This window comes from Diabrotica virgifera, chromosome 5 (genome assembly GCF_917563875.1).
Source record: "Diabrotica virgifera virgifera chromosome 5, PGI_DIABVI_V3a".
In the NCBI taxonomy this organism is placed as follows: domain Eukaryota; kingdom Metazoa; phylum Arthropoda; class Insecta; order Coleoptera; family Chrysomelidae; genus Diabrotica; species Diabrotica virgifera.
Window position 1 is genome coordinate 44,900,271 of NC_065447.1, and position 20,151 is coordinate 44,920,421.

At 32.6% G+C, this 20,151-nt stretch overlaps 1 protein-coding gene across 3 annotated transcripts in view; it reads left to right on the forward strand.

The window, feature by feature from the left end:
- LOC114326149 (beta-arrestin-1-like) overlaps positions 1 to 20,151 on the forward strand; it is a 1,212,937-nt gene that overhangs the window by 1,073,535 nt on the left and 119,251 nt on the right. For all 3 annotated transcript variants that reach the window (XM_050651410.1, XM_050651412.1, XM_050651411.1), the window contains exon 10: positions 2,150 to 2,383. In XM_050651410.1, the coding sequence (XP_050507367.1) occupies positions 2,150 to 2,383 (234 nt within the window). The remainder of the gene's footprint in view (positions 1 to 2,149; positions 2,384 to 20,151) is intronic.

Here is a 20,151-nt window from a genome sequence, read left to right on the forward strand (position 1 = left end):
ATAGAGCCTATAATAATTTCTTTAGAAGAGGGCAATAATTCAACCGAGACAAAGTATGAGGAAGTATACTTCTAAATTATTGTAGCTCAGAATTTTATTTCCCTCTAGGAAAGAAATATACCGGTTTTGTGTGAGGGAATTTTATTTGACATTATTTTCTTGAATTAATATTGTGTATATATTTATTATTATATGGTTTTATATACACTGCTCTAAGAAATTAACGCACCATCTTAAAAATGGGTCACCTTTGATGTCGCCAATTTCCTAAACTCGTTGTTCGATATTTTTTTTAATATGTTATAGCCTTATTATTTAAGAATATCGCTGTCATTGTTTATCGGGTGTACCAATCAAACTGTGTTTTTTTTTCTCAAAGTTCGGAACAACCTGTAGAATATTCTAGCTTTTATAAAATACTAAAATTAAAACCCAACTATAGCCTCATGTTTTGTTAACATTCTGATTTTTTATTCATTCCTTTATGTCGGACAATAAAAAAGTTAGGTACTTTAACAACTAGCCTTGTTTTTCATCAATACATTGTGTTTTTAAATAAGTATGGCACACTTTAAGGGGTGATTCTGCATGAGAAAATAATGACAGTTTGTTTTATAAACGTATGTTCGCAAATACTTCGTTGCCGAGATACGGGGTGTTGAAATTTTTCTTACAAACTAACCATTTATTTATTGCTCTAAAATAGGTTGAGATACGTAAATGAAATTTAGTGGGTTTTAAGAGGTAGTTATTACGCATTTTTTGACGTACAATTAAGAATTTTATATTCAGTATTGGTGCGCATAAGGGTCATATTATGTCAGTTTGCAAAAAAAATTTAACATCCCGTATCTCGGCAACGAAACATTTGCGGACGTACGTTTATAAGGCAAACTGTCATTAGTTTTTCATGCATAATTACTCCTTAAAATTTGTCATACTTATTTAAAAGCACCCTTTATTGATGAAAACATGGCTAGTTGTTAAAGTACCTAACTTTTCTATTATCCAACATAAACGAATGAATGAAAAAACGGAACATTAAGAAAACCTGATGCTATAGTTGAAGAAAGAGTGCCTGACGTAAGAAGAAAGAGTATGAACTCTTAAGTGAGATACAAAGTTTATTTGATGAAAATGAAACAAGGAAAAACTACAAATTCCTAAATAGTAGCTATCAAGAATTTAATGCAAGAATAGTTAGTTGCAAACATCTTAAGAATATTAATATATCGTATCTATAATATCTATATACCAAAAGAGACATCGAAAACAGAACGCAGCAGAGCAAAAAATCGGTAAACATTCTAACCTCTCTACTATGGTCTAAAGATATAAGACAAAAAACGAAACTGACAGTCTATCGAACCTTGGTAAAGCCTATTATGACTTATGGAGCAGAAATTGGGCAGATCACGAAAAAAGATAAAAAAGAACAGAAATAGTAGAAATGGATTTTCTATGGAAATCGTGTGGTATATCCAAAAAGATCACATCAGAAATGAAGATATTAGAAGGACGACAAATACTGTATATTCCAGTATAGAATTTAAACGAAACAACTAATGTGGTATGGTCAAGTGAAACGAATGAATGAAAATAGTTGGCCAAAGAAAGCTTTAAATTACATACCACAACAAAGAAGAAGGGGAAGGTCTTCAGTTGCCTGGGAAGAAAACGTACGGCACATAGAGCCATCAAAGAAGACGAATGGATGGACAAAAAACGATGACGGTCGAAATGCGAGAAGCGGCAGAGGCTGTAGGAACCTAGCTTTGTAAATTATGCATGCCTGTGTATTTTGGGTCTCGGAGATTAGTGAGCCAAGAATGTATTTTAATCTACGTTACTTTTAAAATACACTATGTAATTATTTTAAAATACATTATTATAGTACAATACGCATATAGAGAAATGTAGTCACTAGGTAGAAATACTAATAAAAAAAAATCCAGAAACCTAATAATACTATTTTTCTATTACAGGTTAGACCTCCCAATCTCGTGTGGTTCTATTTTCATTAAGTTTTTAAAGTTGTAGGAAATTTTTACTTTCCTGCTCTATCAGAAAGAGTATCAAAGTAGCTTTACGTCTTAGTATGAAAAATGACGTTCGGTTTCCGACATTAATCCAGCTTATTTTGTTTCAGAGAAAAGTTACAGACATACTCCGCAACACCTGTGTCGCGAGACGACTTAGTTTAGCCCAATATGTGGCAAATGTGCCCTGTCCAAAAGCGTGTACCGAGAAATTATATTTATTAAGCGAGGGGAAAATATGTTTAACGGCTACATTGAATAAAGCAATCTACTCTCATGGCGAGGATGTTAATGTTACGATTCATATAGACAACAAGAGTAATAAAACTGTTAAGAGATTAAAGGTAAGATTCATATTTTTAATATTACAAGCAAAATGTTCGAGATCAGATTTTCGTTTTATATGTAACATTTTTTAAATTTAATTATTTTTATTTCTTATTTTTCTTCATAGTATTACTAATGGTGCTACTAATACGGCTACTGAGTGCCCATACGCTTTAAAACCTTTTTTCACCTGCTTCTTGTTAACTCTTTAAAGCACCACGTTATTTCTTTAGCAGATTAAGAAATTGAGAATGTTATAGGAATGTCTTCAGAGGATCTAAGAGTCCGAATGTATCAGAGGGGCAACGGGGCAATTGGACGGACCGAAAGAACAAAAAAGAAGTTTAGATATGTGCCAGAGGGAATGGATAGCCGAAGTCCAAAAGGCCGCGAATTTACAAAACCTATACTATTTCAGTCATGGGGTCGTCGGGGGCGACTGAATTCGAGTAGGTTTTGTATGCAGAATGTTAGTTACATATCCTATGCTATTTCAGTCCAGAAATTAACTGTATCGGTGTAGGATTTGTAAGCGAAATTTTTGATTATTATTGAGCAAATTTCTGTACTGTTTCAGTCATGTAAATAAAACTAATCAATTGTTTACTAAGTGGATTTATTATTATACAGGGTGTAACAAAAATACAGGTCATAAATTTAATCACATATTTTGGGAGCCAAAATAGTTCGATTGAACATAACTTACCTTAGTACAAATGTGCACATAAAAAAAGTTACAGCCCTTTGAAGTTACAAAATAAAAATCGATTTTTTCCAATATATCGAGATCTATTAGAGATTTTTTATTGAAAATAGACATGTGGCATTCTTATGGTAGTAGTATCTTAAGAAAAAATTATAGTGAAATTTGGACACCCATAAAAATTTTATGGGGGTTTTGTTCCTTTATACCCCGCCAAACTTTTGTGTACGTTCCAATTTAATTATCATTGTAGTACCATTAGCTAAACACAGTATTTTAAAAACTTTTTTGCCTCTTAGTACTTTTTCCAAAAGTCAGTTTTTATCGAGATATTTTGAATATTTGTCAAATCCACCACATATTTGTATATGGCTAAGTACGATTATGGAGACTTGCTAATAATATGAAAATTTATTTATGATTTACATTTTTAGGTATATTTTGAACCATATTAAAAAAGAAGTAATATCTTGATAAAAAGTGCCTTCTCGAAAAAATACAAAGAGGCAAAAAAGTTTTAAAAACACTGTGTTTAACTAATGTTACCGCAGTAAAAGTTTAATTGGAACATACACAAACATTTGGGGGGTTTAAAGGAACAAAACCCCCATAAAATTTTTATGTAAACATATTAAAAAAGAAGTCGCAACTCGATAAAAACTGCCTTATCGAAAAAATACTAAGAGGCAAAAAAGTTATAGAAATATTGAATTTAACTAATGGTACCATAATAATAATTTAATTGGAACGTACACAAAAGTTTGGGGGGATTTGAGGGAACAAAACCCCCATAAAATTTTTATGGGGTGCACAAATTTCACTATAATTCTTTTTTAAGATGTACCTGCCATAAGAATGCCACATGTCCATTTTCAATAAAAAACCTTTAATAATTTTTGATATATTCGAATAAATCGATTTTTATTTTGTAACTTCAAAGGGCTGTAACTTTTTTTATGTGCATATTTGTACTAAGGTAAATTAGGTTTATTCGAACTATTTTTGATCTCAAAATATGTGATTTAATTTATGACCTGTATTTTCGTTACACCCTGTATAATAAAATTTAGATATGTTTTAAAAATTAAAATGAATAATATATATTTGGATAATATCAAAAATTAAATACAAATGAATAATTACTAATATACGAATATATACAGTATGTCCCTGTAAGTTGGAACCATATGGAAAACTTTTTTATTATTAATTTTTAGGAAAAAAAAAGATATTCTTCATCAAAAGTTCTGCATGGTCTAAAACCGAAGATACAATCATCTGATATCGAGTTTTATCAATAGTATACGAGGGATGTCAAAAAATATGAATTTGTCTCAAGAGTAAAGTACCTTTATATTATATTTCACAAGATTGAAATTTGTTATTACAAAAATTGGTTTGGACTTAATAATTTTCTAATATGCAACTAAATTCTTCAAATTGAAAAAAAAAAATGATATAATGCACGCCGAATTTATAAGACTTTCAGGCATATTAAAAAAGATCAATGTCCCTGGAATACCACAGTGCTAAAAAAATTTGTGACAACATTGGAAAAAATGAAAACTCCGTCACAAATAGTATCTATGTTTTCTCACACAACTCGATTTGTCAGGAAGCGAAAAATTGGAGTACAACCTACCACTAGAGCTCGAAGAAAGGATAGGGGACTAAAAGGTCAGAATCGCATACAGTCTGGAAGACCAACCACTCTGGAAAAAAAGAAAAAGGAGAAACCTCACAACATTAGTTTAAGCATAGAAAAAAAGCGAGTCTAGTGCAAAAAAAACACTGACTTAACTCTGTTCAATAATTTAGTAAGTACATATCTAATATTAGTGAATACCCATGTTAGATATTTTTTAATTCTTGTACAACATGTCCCACTAAGTTTAAACCTTGTGGAAAACTTTTTATTATTAATTTTACGAAAAAAAGTTGTTCTTTATAAAAAGTTTTGCATGGTCGGAAACCTAAGATACAATCATCAGATATCAAATTTTATTAAAATATTAAAAGTATACGAGGTATGTCAAAAAATATGATTTTCTCTCAAGAGTAAAGTACCTTTATATTCCACAATATTGAAAATTGTTATTATCGAAAGTTGTTTGGAATTAAAAAGTATGTTCTAATGCACAATTATGTTCTTCTAATTGAAAAAAAAATGAAAATACCTAACATTTTTATTTTTAACTCCGAAATTATTAATTTTACCAAAAAAAAGTTATTCTTTATAAAAAGTTTTGCACGTTCTACAAAATAAGATTCAATAATAATATTTCACATTTTATCAATTTTATACGGGGTATGTCAAAAAAATAATATGAATTTCGCTAAAGAGTAAAGTACCTTTATTTTGCATAATATTGAAAAATTTTATTACAAAAAGTTGTTCAGAATTCAAAAACATGTATGAGTATACAATTACATCTTTTTAATTGAAATATTGTGAACTATAAAGGAATTTTACTCTTGAACAAATTTTATATTTTTTGACACACCTTGCATACAATTGATAAAATTTGATAAATTATGGTTGTATCTTAGTTTCTAGACTATGCAAAACTTTTTATAAAGGATAACTTTTTTTTCGTAAAACTAATAATATCGATAAAATTAATTTGAGATAATTTGAGAAATTTTCATTTTTTTTTCAATTAGAAGAATGTAGTTGAATAGTAGTCCAGGGCGCATGTGTTTTGAGATGGACGTTGAGAGGTGACTCAAATTTTTTTGCAGAAATTACTTGAAAATAAATCAAATAATAATATTTGAGTTATCCTCCCTCTCAAAAAGGTCCCGAACATTTTTTAATTAATCAAAATGTCAAAAATGAAGGAAAAATTCGATTTTTTTCTTCGTTTTTTGATTATAACTTTAAAAGTATTCATTTCCGAGAAAAGTTGTACTGACATAAAAGTTGCGTAATTAAATTTCCTACAATATAGAATTGGTTAAAAATTTAAAAAATAGTCACCCTAGTTGCAAAATAGCAATAATTTCGAAAAAACTATACAAAAACAAGTATTCGCATTTTACGCTTTAAACCATATATGCTACACTTAGGACCTTAATATTTCACCCAGAAAAATTCTATGATACAGGAAAACAATACTGTAAATTTCATTAAGATCGGTTCAATAAATTTTGCAAAATAAATTTTGCAATCCAGCTTTCGCAAAAAAAATTCATTTTTTCAAAATGTTACAGGACTGAAAATAAAGCAGATAGCAAGTTGACATTTTTTTGCTTATAGAAGTGTACTGTACCTTTCATTTGCAATTTTCAAAATTAAAATCGATTATTTACCTAGGAGTCAGAAAATTTTTTAAATAAACAATAATTTTTGGTGCTACGCGCAGGACAGCGGTGTTCGATTCACACAAGTTGATTTCCACCAAAATTTCTTCCAATCTTTATCTAATATATTATTTTCTTACTCTATATTTTGTTGTATTTTAATATTTTAATTCCACAAAAATCAAACTAATTTTATTATTGTTTGTGAAATATTGTTTAAACAATTGCATATGTTTAAAAATAATAAACTTTTATTATTTAAGTTAAAATATATGAACAAAGAAAGTTTTTGCTAATAAAAGTGTTATTTCAAAGGGTAGAATATGTATTTTTATTTTGCAATAAACAAATTTATTTATTTATATCGAAATGTAATAAAAATTAAAATGTATCAATCATTATCAAAGGTCATTGGAATGCCCAATCAGAGCAAACTATCCGCTGTCCTGCGCGTACCACCAATAATTAATGTTTATTTAAAAAAATTCCTGACGCCGTGGTGTTAATCGATTTTAATTTTTCAAAATTGCAAATGAAAGGTACAGTACACTTCTATAAGCAAAAAATTTTCAACGTGCTATCTGCTTTATTTTCAGTCCTGTAACATTTTGAAAAAATGAATTTTTTTTACGAAAGCTGGATTGCAAAATTTATTTTGCAAAATCTATTGAACCGATCTTAATTATATTTACAATATTGTTTTACTGTATCACAAAGTTTTTCAGGGTGAAATATAAAGGTCCTAAGTGTCGCATAGATGGTTGAAAAACGTAAAATGCGAATACTTGTTTTTGTATGTTTTTTTCACAATTATTGCTATTTTGCAACAAGGGTGACTATTTTTTAAATTTTTAACCAATTCTATATTATTGGAAATTTAATTACACAACTTTTATGTCAGTACGACTTTTCTCTGAAATTAATACTTTTAAAGTTATAATCAAAAAACCAAGAAAAAAATCGAATTTTTCCTTAATTTTTTGACATTTTGATTATTTAAACAATGTTCCGGACCTTTTTGAGAGGGAGGATAACTCAAATATTATTATTTGATTTATTTTCAAGCAATTTCTGCAAAAAAAATTGAGTCACCTCTCAACGTCCAAATGTACTAATATTTTTACAGATGCGCCCTGGTCTATAGTAGAACAATATTTTTAAGTCCAAATAAATTTTCATAATAACAATTTTCAATCTTGTGAAATAGAGTGATGAGCGCACTAATAACCGGCAAAATAACGCAAAAGGTGGAAAACATATTAAGTTGTGAGATAAAAAAAATGAACATAGTGGAGGTGTTAAATTTAGCGATAGTAACTTATAGATTGCCAATATATTGATTGTTTTCCACCTTTAGACGCATCGGACGAGTTTGAGAAATGCCACTGTCACAGTGACAGTTTTAGTTGACATACTCCTCTGATATGTCTAAAGGTGGGAAACAATCAATAAAATGTCAACTTATTATACTATCGCTAAATTTAACAACTCTATTAGTTTTATTTCTTTTTATCTCACAATTTAATTTGTTTTCCATCTCTTGCGCTATTTTTCCGGTTATTAGCGCGCTCATCACTGTATATAAAGATACTTTACTCTTGACAAAAATTCATATTTTTTGACATAACTCATATACTATTAATAAAACTTAATATCAGATGAGTGCATCTTCGGTTTTAGACCATGCAGAACTTTTATGAAGAATATGTACCTTTTTTTCGTAAAATCAATAATAAAAAAGTTTTCCATATGGTTCCAACTTACAGGAACATACTGTATATATATTCGTATATTAGTAATTATTCATTTGTTTTTAATTTTTAATATTATCCAAATATATATTATTCATTTTAATGTTCAAAACATATCTAAATTTTATGATATAATAATAAATCCACTTAGTAAATATTTGATTAGTTTTCCTTACATGACTGAAACAGTATAGATATTTGCTCAATAATAATCAAAAATTTCGCTTACAAATCCTACACCGATACAGTTAATTTCTGAACCGAAATAGCATAGGATATGTAACTGATATTCTGCATACAAAACCTACTCGAATTCAGTCGCCCCCATGACTGAAATTGTATAGGTTTTGTAAATTCGCGGCCTGGACGAGATCTCTGATTCCGGATGTAGTAAGGTGGTACGAGTGCAGGCACAGGCGCGTCAATTACTACTTTACACAGTTCTTGACGGGACATGGATCGGTCAGATCATATACCTACCGTATAAAGAAGACCGCGGACGATATATGCCTCGAGTGCCGAGTGGTGGATGACGCGCAGCATGTCGTATTCGTATGCCTGGCATACCGTGCGGGGCGTACCGAGCTGCAGCTGGGTCTGGGGTCTCCTCAAGGCGAACCTCGCGAGCTTATGGATAAAGCTATCAATAGCAAGAGTGACTTCGACCTGGTCATTGCCTTTGTTACCAAAACAATTAAGCACAAAGAGGAAGAAGAGAGACGACTGCAAGCGGGATGATCCTTATTATTTATTTTTTAACGTGTTTGTCTCGTAGAGGGCAGCCAGTGGGGGAGGACCTTTTACATTCAACCTACGCTGACTGTCTTATTATGGTATTTTACTTTATTTTATTTATTTGTTTATTTAATTTTATTTATACAAATATTTCATCGATTTTATCTTTTAATTTTTTATATCTATTATCGTACCAAAATTTTATCCATACAAAAATTTTTTATATACGTTTTCCATTATTTCTCATAAGAAAGTCTATTTACGTATTAATTTATGATGAATGTGTACGAGAGTGAGTGTGAGTAAATGAAAACATGAATGCTTAAAGGGGTGATACACACGCGAGTAAGTACGCGAACTTATGGCTCGACGACCTTTTTCGCGGGTGTATCACAGCAAGTACGCGTACTTTAAGTCCGCTGAGTAAGTACGCCGTCGATCCAGCAAGTTTGAAATCTTACTCGTAACCCGTACGTGTATCACTGCCACAAGCCGCGAGCCTCAAGCCATCATGTTATTGCGTTTAAAGTTACACTTATATTTTCACTAATTAAGCAAATTGCCTAGAAATAATTCAATCGTTTATTGTTGAAAGGAGACAAGTTACATTTTATAAGTTTTATAAACCTAATTATTTATAGACTGTTTTATCCTCCTGATGAAAATAATACCTTCTTATCTATGATATTTTGTTTGTTACCCACACTTTTCGATTTCGTCTTTTTTTATTAGTATTAAAAATATATAAGACGATAGGATACGATACGAAGTATATAATACGATAAAATTCCTAAATAACGCAAACCACCGACGGCGACCGCGATCTTTAAAACCGCGTACTTTAAGTCTGATGTGTATCAACGACGGCGAGCCGAGTAAGTCCGCGATCTTTAAACCCGCGTACTTAAAGTTTGCGTGTGTATCACGCGCTTTAGAGTTACTTGTAACTGCTGACTGGTATCTTCTTGCTAGTTTCATGCTGGATGGGGAGTACCCCGGTTGCCTCACCCGCACATGGGTTTCACGAAACGGTCGTCTTCACTGACCAGTCATCTGCGAGGTGTGTGTTTGACAAGGCAGCTAGGTGGTCACTTGATCTGCGGAACGCACGCGAAAAGTGTCAGAGGGGAGTTGGGAGTAAGGTCGACGGGTCAGTGTATATACTCGCTAAGAGTAGTCCCAGACTCATCGGCTGGAGAAAGATGGGGTGAGTTAAGGTGGTAAGCGATCCGGCACGGTCAAGCGTGGCGGATTGAATCCAACACACCTGGGACACCTTTCCAGACGGTCTTTAGAACATTCTCACCTCCTAAAAAAACAGTTAGCCACACACGACTTTCTCCTGATAAATTTTAGTACCCTTTTATTATGATTAACAGATGATTAATAGATTTCGATGGAAATGGAGAAAGTTTCCATGTGTAAAGCTCGTCATTTTCTGAAGAAAGAACAACCATTTCTGCATGGGTTGCGCATGTTCCCTCTCGCAAATTTTATTGGAGTTTGTTACCTGCAGAAATATCACTGCAGCTAGTATTTCGATTTATTTAGAAATATATAGTTATAATACCCTATTCACCGCTAAGATAAATGCAGAATCATTTTTAGTAATGGTTGAATTAGTAATCAGTTAGAGTCGACCAAAGTCAAAGGCAGACGGCAACAACTGTAACTTGATTATGTTACTTGTATATTACCTAGAAAATCTTGATAGTTGCTGGATCGTTGGCACATTCAAGATTTTACATTTGTTACCTATCAAGTAAAATTAAGTACCTAATAGAGTAATAACGAGCAAGTAATAGACCTGGATCCCGCGTAATAAAAAAAGTTGATTAACAGCAAGTTGAAAATTTGTTAATAGCTTAACGGTGTCTAGTTATGCAAACCCACAAACTTTTATGTATGGGAACACTGGAACAGAGGAAGTTTTAATTGTGGAACAGGTTAAAAATTTGGAACGTATGATTACTAAAACTTTCCATGTATTTTTTCGGACAGAACTTCCCATTGATTTGTTGTCATTTCATTAAACTCTCATGCAAGAATCAGACTGGTGTTTATCACCAACTGGGTATTTTATTGAGTGGAACACGAAGGACATGTCAAGTACAGGAATCATGTTGGTTAGTAATAGCAGTCTGATTTTTGCATGAGAGTTTAATGAAAGGGTAACAAATCAATTGGATGTTCTGTACGACAAAATACATGGAAGGTTTTGGTAATCTGACGTTCCAAATTTTTAAACTGTTCCACAATTATAACTTCCCCTGTTCCACCGTTAAGCTATTAACAAATTTTCAGCTTGCTATTAATCAACTTTTTTTGGTACGCGGGATCCAGGTCTATAAGAACTTTACTTAATTAGAGGCATAACATCATCTTTCATTACTTACATCTTGATAAATAATGCGAAATTTAATTGGAGAAACAAAATGCGGTTGGTTTTTTTGCAACAATTTTTTTATTTTGTATATAATTTATATGAAATAAGCACGTAAAGGTTCGAATAAATTCGTTTTTTCATGAATAGCAGATTTTGGAAATAAATTCCAAAACAGGTCGTTTTTTATTGCCAGAGTATCATACAAGCGACGTTATCCATCTGGGCGTAATGACTTAATCGATTATTTTTTAAATGAGAAAAGTAGTCGTGTGCTAGCTCGTTGGAAAGGTAAATTAATTCTCTATTCGGTAATATAAAAATTAAAATAATAATAAAAATATATTTTACTGTCATCGGAAAACAGAAAAAAATGTTTATTTAATAAATAAACACTGGTTCTAGCCTAAATTCAATGCTCAAACTGCCAAGAGGCAGGTGGACGGTAGATTGAACATTGAATTTAAGCAAGAAGCTATTTTTATTTGTGAAATAATTTTTTTTTCTGTTATAGGCAGCAGTAAAATGTATTTTGGATAAAATAAATTACATACATTCTACTTTTTATGTCAATTAATTTAATTTAAAAAATGTTTGGCACCCTGTATAAATAATTATGTTAATGTTTACATTACTGAATAGAAAATTGAATAACCTTTAAAATGAGCTACCACACGACCCCTATTTTTATTTAAGAAATCATCAATTACGTCATCACGCCTAGATGGACAACGTCACTAGCATGATATGTATGCCAAAAAATCATAATTTAAAAATAAAAATGGACCTGTTTCGGGATTTGTTTCCAAAATTACCCATTCACGAAAAAATTAATTTATTCCAACCTTTACGTGCTCACTGTGAAAATATAGTTTACATTATGACCAAGTTAGTAGAAAATTATTTATTTCTAACTTTCAGTTGTTTACAACTAGGTAAGGGAGCAATTACTACTAAATGGTCAAAAATTAGTTACATTTAAATACAAAAAGGAATTAAATAAGGAGAAGCCCTAGTCCCCTTCTGTTTAACCCTTTCCAGTCAGCATGAATTGGAATAGTAGTCTGTCAGTACGCGGAAAGTCAACATTTGCTGATTAATCCTCTTCCCGGTTACAATCAGTAATTATTCTAGTAATTACATAATTGTGTGTTCGTTTTTGTTCATTTATCTATTCGCATTGGTTTTATTAAAAAAAGCGGATGGGTTACTGAAACATACACTTTTATTTGAATTAAAAATACATAAACAAGCAAAATAATAATAAAAAAATTAAATCAATGGGAAAATCCCAGTAGCTGGCTGTATCATCATCATCATCATCATCTTGGTGCTACAGCCCCTAAAGGGCCTCGACCTTCTTAAGCTTTCTATGCCATTCTGTTCTGCCCTTGCTTGCATTTTCCAGTTGCCGACTCCGATCTTCTCGGCATCCTGTGTTACCCCGTCCATCCACCTCAGCTTTGGTCTACCCCGTCTTCTCATTCCCACGGGTCGGACTGGGACGTTTCGCCGTCGCCGTTTCGCCGTCGCCATTTCGCCGTCGCCGTTTAGCCGTCGAGCCACTTCGCCGTCGGCCATCTCGCCGTCGAGCCAGTTCGCCGTCGGCCGTTTCGCCGTCGCCATCCCGGCATTGGTTAAGTTTACAAGAACGTGATAACATACTAACTTTTTTTATACTAAATGTCGCAAGAACGTGATAACATACCTACTAACTTTCTTTATACTAAATGTCAGTGTAAATAAAATGCTGATGTTGCTAGTAAAACCAAGTTATATTTTTGTATTCAACTATACATTGTTTTCGTCTGAAAAATAAAATATTTATATATATATATATATATATATATATATATAAATTCGGGTTCAAAACGTCCTCCGACGTTGTCCGGTGCCTTATTGCCAATATCTTCTATCATTGCAGTTTTCATCTTCTAATCCTCGTACACTCATTGATCGTTTTGCTCCTTGTATCCGTCGTATATGTCGTTCTTGGTCTTCCTCTTTTTCTGTTTTCTGTGGGTATCCATTTCATAATTTTCTTTAGCAGTCTCTCCTCCCCCATTCTCTGAATATGTCCGTGCCACGTTAATTGTTTCTTCTCAATGCATTCTCCAACTGTTTACTGTAAATTCATTCTTCGCTTTACTTCCTCATTTCTAACCCAGTCCAATCTCGATATTCTATTTGCTCTTCTTAGGGCGTCCATCTCAGTAGCTTCTATTTTTCGTTTTTGGTGTTCCTTTATTCTCCATGTTTCGGATCCGTATGTCAATGTGCTCTTAATCATGGTGTTGTGTATTCTCCTTTTTCTTTGTTTCCCTATCTCGGTACTCCACAAAACTCCGTTCAATGATTTAATTATCGTTCTTGCTTTATTTATTCTGCTCTTAAAAAAATAAAATATTTACAGTATTAAAAATATTTAAAAAGTTACATTTCATAATTATGGGCAAGTCCTCTAAGATATTCTAAAATATCTCCATCGGCATTGAAGTTTCGGACTAACCTTAAAATTCGCTCATCCGCGTCCCTATATTTTTTCTTTTGCAAAAGTGATAGTATATCATCGTTTGAAAACCATTCAAAACTTATATACAAGTAATGATGATCCCGAAATTATAAGTACTAATTCTAACAACGAAATGGCGACGGCGAAATAGCTCGACGGCGAAACGGCGACGGCGAAATGGCGACGGCGAAACGGCGACGGCGAAATGTCCTAGCCCCCCACGGGTTGCGCTGTTAGAATCTTTTTTATCATGTTCGATTCAGGGGCCCGGGCTACATGTCCTGCCCACTGCAGGCGGTTTCGCTTAATTACAGTGATAATATCTTTTCCACCAAACGTATGCTTGTAGATATTCTGCAGTTCAAAATTATATCTACGCCTCCATATTCCGTTCTGACAGACCGCTCCGAATATCTTACGTAGCACTTTTCTTTCAAAACTCTATAGAGCGGATTCATCTGTTCTAGTTATCGTCCACGCCTCTGATCCATATGTGAGAACGGGGGCTATCAATGTTCTATACAGCCTTATACGAGTTTTTTGAGACATACGTTTGTTAGCTAAGTACTTTGATAGACTATGATAACACCTGTTTGCAATTATTATTAGTCTTTTTATTTCCTCTGATGTGTTATTATTGGGGTTAATCGATGTCCCTAGATATATGAACTCTTTGACCGCTTCAAAGTTTTGGTCATTGATGATTAGATCTGCGTCAACATTTCCAGCTCTTGTGTTTGTGTTAGTCGCCATGAATTTTGTTTTATTTCGATATATATTTATTTATATAACCCCATTTTTTCTGCTGCTGCTACTAGCTCGGTTAGGATTTCCGCAGTTCTCGCTCTGGTTCTTGTTATAATGTCCACGTCATCTGCATATGCTAGAATTTGGGCAGATCTATTGAATATTGTTCCCCTGCTATTTATATTAGGGTCTCGTACGACTTTTTCTAATGCTACATTAAAAAGTTGACACTCCAGCGCATCTCCCTGCCTTAACCCCCTATATATTTCAAATGGGGTTGACGAGTCGTTTTGAATTTTTACTGCTATCATCTTCGCCATTGTTACTTTTATCATACATATGAGTTTTTTTGGAATTCCTAACTCATTCATAGCGTTGTAGAGACTTGTTCTTAATACACTGTCATAAGCAGCTTTAAAATCGACAAAAAATGGTACATATCTATGTTAAACTCTTGCGCTTTTTCCAGGATCTGTCGTAGTGTAAAGATCTGGTTGATGGTTGAACGTCCACGCCTGAATACTGCCTGATATTCTCCTAGAAACGTTTCGGTATAAGGCTTCAATCTCTCGTGCAAAATGTTTGAGAATATCTTGTATGCTGTATTTAGGAGAGTTGCATTTGCTCCTCAGACCAAATTTTACAAACAATTTCTCGCATCACCTTGGCGAGCTGCTCTCCACCGTGCTTAAATAACTCTGCTGGGATGCCATCGCTCCCTGGGGATTTGTGGTTTCTTAGTTTTTCTATAGATATTTTCACTTCTTCTACCGAGGGAGGTTCCACGAGTTCCTCATTTCGGTATTCCAGCTATATATTGTTAGTAGGTTCCCCTTCCAGTAACTCTCGAAAGTGCTCTACCCATCGTAACAGGATATCCTCTTTGTTGGTAAGTAAGTTACCTTCCTTATCATTACAATAGTTGATTCTCGGTTTGAATTCTTTTCTAATAATATTTATTTGATGATAGAACTTTCTTGTTCCTCCGTGACGCATATGGCTTTCGAGCCGTTCTAATATGTCATTTTCCGAGTCTCGTTTCTTTTTTCGGTGTATGCGTTTTTCCTCTCTCCTTATGTTTTTGAATCTATCTATTGTTGTCCTAGTTTTCCGTTGTTGCATGGTCCTAAATGCCTCGTTCTTCTTATCTGTTATTTTTTTGCAGTCTTGGTCGAACCAGTCGTTTCTTTCTTGGGTTCGGGATATTCCTAATGTGCTTTCGGCTGCTAATTTCAGAGTCTCCTTGAAGTTGTTCCACATTTCCGTGCTTGACTGGTCGACTGCCCAGGTGTGTTCTAGGGTTTCTTTTGTATGTGACTGGAACTGTTTCTCTATGTTTTCATTTTTTAGCAATATGTAAATTATATTTTACTTGTCTAGTGCCCCTTTTTTTCTTGGCATTGGAAATTCTTTGTCGTAACTTGACCCCTACCATGAAATGGTCTGAGTCAATATTTGCGCCTCTGTAACTTCTGACGTCCATTAGATTTGTAAAATGCCTTCTGTCAATTATAACATGGTCAATTTGATTTGTGGTGTGTCCATTTGGTGATATCCAAGTTGCTTTATGGATATTCTTATGATTAAAACATGTACTTCCCACAATTAAGTCTTTGGAAGCTGCCATACTGCTGGCTGTATACCATAATTAAAAATCATACAGAACAAGTAAAAACTTCGTTTGTACAATGGTATAAAAAGTTTATTGAAAAACTATTAAAAAGTCATCCAAAAGGATTGGCAAAACGCTTTCGATCTAGATCAGATCATCTTCAGTGCGTTCTGCTTAGTAGATGAAACTAGCAACCTTATAAAATAGGTGACATCGAGAAATATGATTTACATGTTAATAATCTGATGTTAGTAGCGACTCTAAGTCGATCTTAAAAGATAAATTTGTTATGAGTTAAGAGACTCTTAACCCTTAAAGCTCTCCGTGATAAACAAATTTAATTACTTCTAGTACTTTAATTACTACTTCAGTACAGTAAAACTTAATGAAACTAGTTAATTAGGTCTAATAAAAAAATATTTATTCTTAATAATAAGAACTTAATAAAAACCAAACTAAGTATTTGATCCTCTAAAGGAGAAAATGTTTGGAACAATTAAGCTGCACTATTTACGGTAATCTGTTTTACGTCAACAAAGATACCAGAAACTGCTAATAAAACCGTTTGAATAACTTTTAAGCTGTTTACCAAACGCCCGTTTTCCGTCCTTTCTTTTGTAAATTACTTTTCGGCAAAGGAATTAGAGTTAATTTTATGCGCAAAACGAACTAAAACTTTTCTTTAATTATGTCGTTTTATAAAAATTTGTCAAAGTTAAATCAATAAATATTTTTTCTGCAGAAGTCCCGAAAATAAAACTTTCGGTATGATTTATTAAATCGAAAGTAACATTTTACAAAACTCGTACCGAAAGTAGCTACTTTCCGGACTAATTTTTTCATTTTCGGGGCGCTTTTTTTACTTTATGGACGATTTTGGGTAGCTAGTTAACGGCTTTGACAAAAACATCAACTTTGTATGTTATTATGATAACGCTTGTCATTTAAGATTCGTGTCTGTTTTCAGTAGTAATAACCCAAGGACATTGATAATTGTTCGAAAAAATTTTATAACAGATTTCGAAAGCTTGTTGCTTGGAAACAGACCGACGCCGTAGGCGGAGGTCTGTTGCCTGTAAGCAACAAGCTTGAGAAAGTTGTTAAAAAATTGTTGAGCATTTATCAATGTTCGAGGGTTATTCGGATAGAAAATTTTTTGCTGGTTATGAAAAAAAAAAAATACAGAGCAGAAACAATTTATTTAAATGTGCAATTAACGTACAAATTTTTTACTGTAAACAGTATTCTTTGGTATATTTGATTCGATAATTTCATTAATATTCTCATCAGTATTACAACCAAATCGTGACATTTTGAAATATTGAATATTTGAAATGTCAAAATCGAAATGAAACGAAATGTAGGTATCCATAGGTACATGATTGAGTGAAAACAGCCCATAGGATCTGTTTTCAGTATATTGTTGGTTTTATTGGTTGTATTCAATCAGATGACCACAAATTAATTGATTTCATTGGATTTCTAATTGAGCAAAAAATTTTCAGTAGTAATAACCCAAGGACATTGATAATTGTTCGAAAAAATTTTATAACAGATTTCGAATGCTTGTTGCTTGGAAACAGACCGACGCCGTAGGCGGAGGTCTGTTGCCTGTAAGCAACACGCTTGAGAAAGTTGTTAAAAAATTTTTGAGCATTTATCAATGTTCGAAGGTTATTCGGATAGAAAATTTTTTGCTGGTTATGAAAAAAAAAATACAGAGCAGAAACAATTTATTTAAATGTGCAATTAACAAAGGAACAATTAGAAAAATTTAATGAAGATCCAGACATGTTAGTTTCTATAACTGATGAAGATATTTCCACTACGCATGCTGTTAATAATTTTATTATGATGTTCTTCGTCAATGTTCAAGTACGGTTTTATTGAGTTGGGATTGTTATGCCCCGTAATTTTTATAAGCTCTTGCTCTTGAACACCACTTTTGGCCAACCAACTGACCGCGGTCGATCTATTGGAGTGATTAGTATTTTTTTTCCTTGGTTTTCAAGCCAATCGCTTCGGCAGACGTTTTGTCGAATTTTGAATCATATTTTTTCCAATGGGCATATTATCATACCAATGATCATTTTCGGTTTTCCAGTAACGATTTGTTCTTAGGAATAATCTATCCGTTTTAATATTTGGGCCCCCTTTTGATAACAATTTTTTAAATAATCTGACAGGACATACGTTATTGTCGTTGTTTTCTATTAAAAATTTGCTGTCAGTACACCTTCTTGAACCACCTTGGCAAGTCTTGCTGAATACAGGGTTATATTGTACTCGATTTGTTACAGAACCATCGTTATTTGTTTCAAAACGAAAAAAGTCAATCAAACAAGCAGCAGCTTCCCCACCTCGCCAAGCTAATTCTACGGCGGTTATGTGATAGAATTTCCGTTATAGCTCTTCAGGGGTGTCTTCGTTCCACAAATTTATCATTTTTGTTATTTCTACTGCACTCAATGCCTCTGAACTTAGTTTCCTTTTACAGGGATCCGATTGTAGTTTTCGTCGTATAGAATCGCGGGCAGCTCGCGCTTGTTGAAATACAACGCTTTTGAATGGGTCAATAATAACTTTCATTTCCTTATAATACTTTTCTTGTAAAAGCTTGCTTGTTAGGTTCCACATGGTTTTGACAGTAGCTTCTTTAAACTCTGTACCATCTTTTCTTCTCATGTTCACAGCCCAATCCTTTAAAATCGACGCCAATTCTTCCACCGTCCGATTTCCATCTAATTCATATTTTCTATCATTGCAAAAGTCCATAAACGCTTTCTATACAAATTTTTTACTGTAAACAGTATTCTTTGGTATATTTGATTCGATAATTTCATTAATATTCTCATCAGTATTACAACCAAATCGTGACATTTTGAAATATTGAATATTTGAAATGTCAAAATCGAAATGAAACGAAATGTAGGTATCCATAGCTACATGATTGAGTGAAAACAGCCCATGGGATCTGTTTTCAGTATAATGTTGGTTTTATTGGTTGTATTCAATCAGATGACCACAAATTAATTGATTTCATTGGATTTCTAATTGAGCAAAAAATTTTCATTTAAATTAATATCTCAAAAAATTGTAAAAGTACTGACACGTCTAACACTGATTTCAATACTGCCACTTCTGTTAATATTCCTAACAATATCAATGTTAATAATTGTTATAATTGTGTTATTAATATTCATAAGTAGATTTTTTTAATGTTGAATTCACGACAGTAACTTTAAAGTGTAAATAAAAGTTCATAAGTAAAGTTTATCCATATTTATATTATTCTTAACATACAAAACAGCTGCAGAAAAAATATTGTACGTAACACGATCCAAAAGTGATTTTACGAGAATCGCAGGATTCGTAGGAAACTTCCTACTCGTCTCGTAAAATATCACTCTCGGAACTTGTTACGTAAATAACTATTACTGTAGTTCCATTGAAATAATAAAAAAGAAATAACTAAAAAAGGATACCAAATGGGAGAAAAACAACTAATAGACCAATCAAGTTAGTAAAAAATAAGCCGTTTTATGACATAATTGAAAAGACGAGGTTTGACAGTTGAAATGTGTAGTATGAGATATTATAAAAAGGCTACCATCTTGGGATTCATCAATTTTTTAGTGGAACATTTTTTAAATAAACAATCAAAACGTCAAACTTAGTTTTTTGCTCATAACTTAAAAACTTGTTTATTTAGAAATTTGACGTCCACAGGTAACTTTTTCAGAAAAAAAAGATACATCGAATGAGATACACCAAATTAAAATCGGTTAATAAACAAAAAAGTTATTGCAAAACGGACGACAAAATCACTGTTTTTGAATATTGTTAATAACAATTTTATTGTTTATTAAAGTATGTTTAAATATACCTAAACTTGAGGGCATTATGGTGTTTGAATGGTGTGCAAAAAATGGTCCAGATCTGTTAAATAGTTTTTGCAAAATTGAATTTGTTTTTAAAATTTTTTGAAAATGAGCTAAGTTCTGAGGATGGTCCAGTTAATATGGCTGAATGTATCTCA